This window comes from Anomaloglossus baeobatrachus, chromosome 12, assembly GCF_048569485.1.
Source record: "Anomaloglossus baeobatrachus isolate aAnoBae1 chromosome 12, aAnoBae1.hap1, whole genome shotgun sequence".
In the NCBI taxonomy this organism is placed as follows: domain Eukaryota; kingdom Metazoa; phylum Chordata; class Amphibia; order Anura; family Aromobatidae; genus Anomaloglossus; species Anomaloglossus baeobatrachus.
Genome location: NC_134364.1, coordinates 114,419,807 through 114,429,394, shown reverse-complemented (window position 1 = coordinate 114,429,394; position 9,588 = coordinate 114,419,807). Strand labels below are relative to the sequence as shown.

Sequence of the window (9,588 nt, the reverse complement as noted above, 5' to 3'; positions counted from 1 at the left end):
GATTTGAACAGGTTGCCATTTTTGTAAACCTAATATCCCAGCCAGCCAATAAAAACTCTCAGAGCCAATTTAGGGCTACAAATAATTTCAGTTTAATGTAGCATGGGCCTTTCATTACCGCCTTGTTCTACAGACATACATTATAAATAAATTACATGACGGAGCCTCGGTTGTCAATTTGTGTAATAAAGGGGTGAAACCGTGCAACGATTCGCTCTGCCCACCCCAGTGCAGGAGCAAAAGGAGTGCAACTGTGCAGTGCCCCACATCACTGGGAAAACAAGCGTACGGGTGGAGGGATCAGCCGAGGGCCGGGAGTATTCATTCAAGATGTGACAGCGCTTGCAGGGGTCGTCCACTTACAGCTACTTTCAAAAGGTTAAGAACGGCTTCAAATAATAATAAAGCAACAATCGCTTCCTCCGCCGGTCTTTTATACCTTTACACCATTATGGCTACTGCGGTCACAATGTCACTTGCAGGGACTGTTCAGTGTCATACTAAGAAAGCTAGTACAAACCAATTCATACGACTGGGTCCATCGGTTACGTCAGTAATTTGTGACCAGTGGATGGAGCCTCGAGAGCCGCCTTGGTCCAGGCACCCGCGGCTCTTCTTTTGACTAGCTGGTCTGGCGCACTATCAGATGTGCCAGGCCGACTAATTGAAAAAGGAGCCGTGGATGCCGGGAGGAAATTTTCAGGGCTTCCAACGCTTTTATTATTTTATCGCATTCAATATCATTAAAGAGAAAAATGGAAAAACCGACAACCCCATTTAAAAGGATTGTATTAGGTAAGAAAAATATTCCTGCTTCCTTCTCGGGTACAATCCACCATGGCGAAATATGCAACAGATCGCATGCCCATGGTTATATTATACAGTGTGTCCACCCATATCCTGTCCACCGCCATTAACTTGAGAACGGCGGCAGCTATAGGCATAGAAGTGGTGTCTAGGTATAGTAAAGTAGCCATGCGCTACACAATGAAAACCTATAGCGCCACCTAGTGGAAAACAACGGTTAGCATTTTTATCTCAAAAACGGAACGAGATAGAGAAAAAAAGTGAATTACAAAGTTGTAGGGCATCATCAATTCAATACGAATCGACACCTTGCATACAGAAACGCTATGATTAGAACGTGTAACACTCACAAGGCTGCGGACGTGAAGCGATACCTCATGGAGACCTTCCTACAAGTCATTGGGTATGGTGGCTGTGTGGAGTGGCCTCCACGCTCACCTGACCTGACCCCATTGGACTTCTTTCTGTGAGGTCACATCAAACAGCAGGTGTATGCGACTCCTCCACCAACCTTGCAGGACCTACGACGACGTATCACAGATGCTTGTGCCAACGTGTCACCTACCATATTGCACAACGTGCAGCAAGATACAGTATGCTGTGCAGAGTCCAGATGTGCATTGCAGCTGACGGGGGCCACTTTGAGCATCAAAGTTACATGAGCGCCATATGCGTGACCAGCATTCAATGTTTTGGGGTAGTCATGAGTTTCATATCATAGCATTTCTGTATGCAAGGTGTCGATTCGTATTGAATTGATGATGCCCTACAACTTTGTAATTCACTTTTTTTCTCTATCTCGTTCCTTTTTCAAGATAAAAATGCTAACTCCGTTGTTTTCCACCAGGTGGCGCTATAGGTGGTTTCATTGCGTAGGGCATGGCTACTTTACTATACTAGACCTAGACACCACGTCTATGCCTATAGCTGCTGCCGTTCTCAAGTTAATGGCGGTGGACAGGATATGGGTGGACACACTGTAAAATAAATATATTATATATATTTCTTATTTTTCTCTCCTATGTATAGGTGTCCAATACATACAAATAGACCAGAACGGTGGAGTTTTTTTTCCCAAAAAACTACTGTGTGAATACCCCTTTCCATGTGTTGTCTGTTTTTAACATAAAAAGCGCAAAAACGGGATAGAAGTGTGAATCAGCCCATAGAGACAGCGCATCGCCTGCCCCTGGAATTACCAGTCACTCCCATTAAAGTGAACAGGACTGAGCAGGAGGTGCAATTTCAGTTGCAGACTATGGAAATATATATATAAAAAAAATGTTTTTCTCACTTAATGCAACCCTTTTATACAGTATTATCATTACCAGTCTGCAGAATGAGGCGTTTTCTGACACGATGCAATTAAGCAAAATAACAAAATATTAATGTGAATATTTGTGACAATTGATGTAACTGCCCCAGTCTTGCACATGCGACTCATCTGTCTGCGGATCTACAGGTATCAAACCATTTAATGTATAATCTCTGTCGAACCACAAAGAAAAAACACAAAAACACAAGTCAGCTTCCTAAGGAGAAGAAAAAAAGAGGCAAAAATCCGTAGTGCAGCGAGTTGTGCGAGAAGAATTGCACAGTCTGGGTGCCACTACCTCCTCTTCCCAACTCCGCTCTTCCCCGATTTGCTGCCACTACTGGATTTACTGGAGGATTTTGAGGTAAAAAGTCTGGTCATGAATTCCGAAACGTCTGGCAGCTCCGGGTTCGAGTTCAACATGTTCATGGACTGCTCCATTTCCTTCAGAACAAAAATATAAAAAAAGAAAGAAATAGGTGTAAGTTTGGAGTCAAATTAGGAACTTCCCCATATTCTGCCCTTACCAATGGCCGCCCTCACTCACTCGCCTCATTTCTGGGTCCCTCCATATATTCTGCCCTTATCGTCAGCTGCCCCGCCCCCCCCACTGACGCCTGCCTGCCCCCCACCCTCACCAATGGCCGCCCTCACTCACTCGCCTCATTTCTGGGTCCCTCCATATATTCTGCCCTTATCGTCAGCTGCCCCGCCCCCCCCACTGACGCCTGCCTGCCCCCCACCCTCACCAATGGCCGCCCTCACTCACTCGCCTCATTTATGGGTCCCTCCATATATTCTGCCCTTACCGTCAGCTGCTCCACCCCCCCACTGACGCCTGCCTGCCCCCCACCCTCACCAATGGCCGCCCTCACTCACTCGCCTCATTTATGGGTCCCTCCATATATTCTGCCCTTACCGTCAGCTGCTCCACCCCCCCACTGACGCCTGCCTGCCCCCCACCCTCACCAATGGCCGCCCTCACTCACTCGCCTCATTTATGGGTCCCTCCATATATTCTGCCCTTACCGTCAGCTACTCCACCCCCCCACTGACGCCTGCCTGCCTGCCCCCCACCCTCACCAATGGCCGCCCTCACTCACCCGCCTCATTTCTGGGTCCCTCCATATATTCTGCCCTTATCGTCGGCTGCCCCGCCCCCCCCACTGACGCCTGCCTGCCCCCCACCCTCACCAATGGCCGCCCTCACTCACCCGCCTCATTTCTGGGTCACTTGTGTTCACGACTTTAGGGAGCAGCACAAAGATGAGCAGCGGCAGGACCATCATCATCACCTGTAAGGAAAAAAAAAAAATAAATATTCCCATTTTACTTAAAGGGATTTAAGCAAAGGACAAAAAAGACCCCATAGCTATAACCTCAATCCTTTCTGGCTTTAACATATTACATCAAGGGGTGGGTGGGCCAATCACTGTCATTTAATCACTTAAGTGCTGTCAAATTTTGGACAGCGACATTTAAATAGTGCGATCCCAATGAGTTACCCGTTAGGTAATCACCCAATACCTCACCCCACAGTATTGAGGGGATACCTGACAGTGAGGTGACCGCTTTTATGGAAAGGGAAAATAAAAATAAAAAAAAAAAAAAAAAATGTAACCAGGTATATGTCCTCTATGGAGACTGAAAAAAAGAAAAAAAATTAAATTCGGAAAAAAAATACATAAAACATTTGGTATTACTTCCATATTTCCTATGTAAATAGCAGAGCTCGTTGCCCCATGGGTGTCGCATCGCCCTGTGGGTGTTTGCATACTTTCCATGGTATCACGCCCCTGTGGGCGTGATACCATGCAATCACATGAGCGACGTCCCCTGTCTGCGCCTTTAGAATCCCGCGTATGCCCACTTACCCCATTCCCGCAGCCTTTTCTGGGTGCTCGTTGTCAGTTTCAGACGCGCTCTATGCATGATCAAAAGAGTCATCATGCACAGAGCGCGTCTGAAGCTGGCGAGTGAACACCCGGAAAAGGCTGCGGGAATGGTATGTGCAAACACACGCGGCATCTGAAGGAACAGACGGGGGACGTTGCTCATGTAAATCCATGGTATCACGCCCACAGGAGCATGATACCATGGAAAGTATGCAAACGCCCACAGGGCGATGCGACACCCATGGGGCAACGAGCTCTGCTATTTACATAGAAAATATGGAAGTATTAAAACGTTTATTACTTTCATATTCCACAATTTCACAACACAGGGATGGGTAGGGAGGTGTAATTAGGGCACACATGCTTTTGCTGATATGTCACAACGCATATTCTATATGACAGGTTTCCTTTCAAATGTTTAACCCATATGGTAACTGCTTTAAAATAATAGAGGACTGAAAATACTAAAATTGTCGTTTTTTTTGGTTGCTGCACCTCCTTCCAAAAACGGGGAAAACAAATCAAAAAGTGCAAATTGTTGTTTTCAGCAAAAATAATGGTAATATTCAAAACAACAACTCTGCCTACAAAAAAAATAATAATAAAAAAAAAATGTATATCATAATATAATAAAATTAGAATAAAAATAATACAAGAAAAAAAGTAGAAAGAAAAAAAACAAAACAAAAAATATAATATATATATTAAAAATTTAATAAAATGATAATAGTAGTAAAAAAGAAGCCTATATCGGAAGCAAAAAGAAAAAAATTAATCAGTTATCTGATTCATTGTGGTGAAACTGTAATCAGAGCCTGGCTGTACACGGTTGTAGCTGAAGGTGATTGACAGGTCCCTTCCATAGCGTCCTGTCAATCACCTCCAGTAACACTGGATGAAGCCGGCCAGGGTGGAGCCGGACTCGTTTTGTCTGCCTATAAGTTTTTATATTTTTTTTTTTTATACAAAAAAAAAAAAAAAAAAAAAGTGTCGCGTGACCAAAATTTCTTCAAAGGTGACAACCCCTTTAATGGATAGGAGGTTGCATGTAGCCACCACTAGGGGGAGCTCACTGCAAACATTGAGCTTATGCAATTGGCTCCCTCTAGTGGCCAATTTCAAGATCTATTAAGACAAATCCTAAAGGATATTAATCGGTACCGGCAATAATCGGGGTGTAATCAGCGCTGAACGGATATATCCACTGAGGACCTACCATGGGATTCATGAGGAAGTCCGTCCATCCCCAGGTCTCTCTCTTGATGAAGTAGGATGGGGGTCCGGACGATTTCATCTGTAGAGGGTAAGGCAGGCGGACGACTTCTGAGGTCTTGATGTGATTTACGTATCTTGCCCTTAGGAGGAAAAAATGGAAATTTAAAAGCACGATCTACACTCGATATATAGATACATCGCTATAGTGGTGAAAAAAACAACAACAACATATTAAAGGGGGTCTTCTACCCCCAATCCTGGTCGAGAGTTTCCCCTTTCAGTACATCGTTGCTCCTTTACCTCATTTTCCCCTTGGATGTGATGTCGACACGGACAGGCTCGAAGCGGTGTGCCGGGGACACAACCTCCACCACGTAGGATCCGGACGGGACATCGTGCACCATAAAGCTGCCGTCAGTCCTGCACATAGAAAGGAAGCGGGGGACACCTTCATACTCAATGCTTTTACTGAATGTTTGGACCCCAAAATCTGTACCTAGCAGCCCTGAAGGCCATCATTAGGCTCCTGGTTGTTGAGGGATAGCAAGAGCCTCTTTGCTAACTGTGTAGATGCCACAATCATCAGTGACCGCATCATCTAAAAGGTGTTAATCAGGCATTCAGCTCCCAGCTGTTACATCTGTGCAGTACAGCCGACACCTGCCAATCAATCCATATACTAGTGTACTCGAAAATCCATTTGAACACCACTATGGATGCAAAAATTCCTTAGAAATCCCAAATACCGAAGATTTCACCCATTCAACCCCTTCTCGGTCCACGACGTATCTTTACACATACATCCCACTGTCAACCAGCTTCATTTTAGTGCTGCTGTATCGGCACTCCGATAAAGCTGTGTCTATTGGAGATCGGGATTTCTTACTATACATTTCAACACTATGGACATAAAAAAAAAAGATATAGCTATATATACACTGTATGTTCAGTGCATGTGTGCGCATGTGTATATATAAATTACAACATTAAAAAGAAAAAAAAACAGAAAAATTAAATATATATTAAAGCAAATTAAACAAAAAAAATATATATAAAAAAATAAATTCTAAAAAAAAAAATAAAAAATATTTGCTAGTACTGCATCCGCAAAAGTCCAATCTATAAATGTATATTAAGGGCAGCTGTGTGTGTGTGTGTATATATATATATATATATATATATATATATATATATATATATATATATATATATATATATATTAATTATATACATACACACATACACATACATACAAAAATACACACACACGTATACTGTATGTATTATATATATGAAAAATCTATAAAATGTACATTAACGCCATGTATATATAAAATTATAGCAAATTAAAAAGGGAATAAGGAATATATAAAAATCATTCTAAAAAATAAGATAAATTAACAAATTATGAAAAATATAACAACAAATTAAAAAATGTATTTGCTATAATATCTGCAAAAGTCAAATCTCTAAAAGGTAGATTAACGCCAGATATAAATATAAAATAAAAATGAGAAAAAATGTAATATTTGCTACTAGCTGTAGTACCCGGCGTTGCCTGGGATAGTGTCTGTCTATCTTACCCTGTCTGTCTGTCGGACCCTTTCCTTGTCTCTGTGCCCGTCTCGGTCCCTGTCTCTTTGACTATCTGTCTCTCTCTGTCTCTTTCCATGTCTGTGCCTCTTACTCTGTCTGTGCTTATGTCTGTCTGTCTGTCTGTCTGTAACCATCTCTTCACCAAGATCATTACCTCACACATAAGCTTCTTATACTATGAATGTCCTTTGGTTGCTATAGCAACCAATCACAGCTGCTATTAATAACCTAAAAGCTCGCAGCTCCATTGACTTTAATGAAGGCAGATTTTTGGAGAGTAACTGTAAAGCGCGGGGTTAAATTTTCCAGTCAAAACAGTCTATGACGTTCCCTGGGTTACATGAGGCGTCTGTGCAAAGTTTCGTGATTGTAAATGCCACGGAGCGGATTCCTTTAGTGGACACACACATACATACACACACACAAACACTCAGCTTTATGTATTAGACTAGCTGTAGTACCCGGCGTTGCCAGGATAGTAATTGTCTCTCTGTCTCTCTCCCAGTCTCTGTCTGTGTGTCGCTGTCTGTCTTGTCTGTTTGTTTCTTTCTATCTCTCTGTATTTGTATCAGTCTGTCTCAATCTATGTATCTGTCTGTCTCTTTCCGGGGCTGTCTCTATGTCTGTGTCTTTTTCTGTCTCTCTCTATCAATCTATCCTCTTATACTAACAGTTTATTTTGTTCCTATAACAACCACTGACAGCTGCTATTAATAGCCTGCAGCTCCCAGCTCCATTCAGTTTAATGGCTGCAGGATTTTTGTAGAGTAACTGTAAAGCGCGGGGTTAAATTTTCCAGCCCAAACAGTCTATGACGTTCCCTGAGTCACATGAGGCGTCTGTGCAAAATTTCGTGATTGTAAATGCGACCGTCCGGATTCCTATAGCGGACACACACACACACACGCACACACACACACACACACACACACACACACACACACACACACACACACGCACAGCTTTATATGTTAGATTATTGTATCAGGAAACGTTCAATCGATACAAAGTACATTAACGCCAAAGGCTATTAAGTGTGAAACTAAAAAAAACAAACATAAAACCCTTAGATTTTTACTTGCCAGATCCCCCCAAAATGCATTCAAAAGTCATTTATCCCCTTAACGCCCCACGTCGTGCTATGGACGGGTCGCCTCCCTGCCTTGGATGCCGGCTCACATCTCACCTTAGGAAACCGACATGTTCCTCCCCGTCCACTAGGACCCGGGCTGAGCTCACCCAGTCCTGGGGTCTGACTCCCGGGACCACCGCCCGTCCCTCCACCTTAAACCTGTCCGAGCCGCCCGTGCTTATTATGTCCGTGTCCGCCCCGCACAGCATCAGGAGAGGCAGGAGAATGAAGCTCCATCGCAAACAGCCCGACATGACGGAGCAGGAAGACATTCACCCTCTGCGCTTCCTCTTCCGTCATGAACCCCCGGGACATAGAGGAATAGTACGTGTACAATGAGGCGGCACAATATGTCCGCACTGTAAAGGCTACAACAAAATGGCCGCCGCAATCTTTACCTCACAAATGGCGGTTTGGTTGCTATGGCTCCTTAGTAGCACGTAATTCTGGGCTTTCTGGCTCCTCACGTAATATTTTATAACAACCTGTCAAAAGTGAGTCCTCTGGGTTATGTGGGCCTCTGCTTTTGATTTTTCCCTCATGATTTATAGACAGAAACTGCTTCATTTTTTTGTAAACATCTTTTTAGGCAAACAATGAATGAAAAGTGTTTTCTGAGGTGAAAGCGCCTCAAGGAACATCAAGAATCCTTCCCATTGATTTCTATTATAAAGTATGGAGTGATGGAAAACACCAGAAGAAATGGTCAGGTCACCAACGAAAAAAATAGACTTAAAAGACATCGAAAAGCCCGAACATATGAGCAGAAGTTTTAAAAATAAAACTGAAAGTCTTTCAGACATTTTTTGACCATGTTTCAGGTATTTTTTGCAGTGGACTCCTCAAAAACACGCTTTTTTATGATGTAAAAAAATGTCAATTTTTCACACAGAATACGCCTTGGGCGTCGTTACTTTTCTGAGGCGTTTTGTTCTCCTGTAGTGATTCTTTGCTCGTTTATTAAAGGGTTTAATTTTTTTCAATGACAGTATTTTTTGTTAATATTGCATCTTTTTATTTGCGTTTTTGACATCCACTAGCATTTTTAGAGGCAAAAACGCTTACAAAGCGCCCAAAAGCTAAGAGGACTTCCCCCATAGGGACTATATAGTGTCCCAACATGGTGGACACGGGTGCCCTCAGTAGACCCTCTGGCTGCCATGATAATACCATCGGCACCTTGAAAATGTCGCGGAGAGTCAACGTGATTCAGAAGGGACAACTTCTATTTCCAACTTCCTAAATGCCACTGACATAGTTGATAGCTGCATCTAAGCAATTAAACTGCAGGAATAGGGTGCTGGCGGCACAGCTCACCTCCTCAGTCGGCTCCATACTCACAATGCACACATACACCATAAATGATGCAACATTGATACTTACACAAAGTGAGTTCTTCAAGTACTGCACCCCCCTAATTTGGGAGCCATAATCTATATATGGGGATCACACAGTGAAATGGTGACAGGGCAATACATAGGGCAAATACCTATCAATGGACAGCCAGAGCCCACTGATTGGTACTGCTATTGGGGCATCTGTGACAACAATATTAACCCTGTAAAAAGTATTTGAGGAGCTTTGTGGTGTATACGACTTGCCTCGGGGTGAACTGACCCCCCGGGACG

General features: G+C 43.2%; 1 protein-coding gene across 1 annotated transcript; it reads right to left on the bottom strand.

The window, feature by feature from the left end:
• Positions 1–2,264: 2,264 nt before the first annotated feature.
• On the bottom strand, positions 2,265–8,257 carry EMC7 (ER membrane protein complex subunit 7). The gene is made up of 5 exons (XM_075331021.1): positions 8,015–8,257; positions 5,533–5,652; positions 5,234–5,372; positions 3,337–3,417; positions 2,265–2,566 (listed from the first exon to the last, which is right to left on the bottom strand). The coding sequence occupies exons 1-5, from the start codon at positions 8,230–8,232 to the stop codon at positions 2,417–2,419; spliced, it is 708 nt and encodes a 235-aa protein (XP_075187136.1). The 5' UTR covers positions 8,233–8,257; the 3' UTR covers positions 2,265–2,416.
• Positions 8,258–9,588: the final 1,331 nt, after the last annotated feature.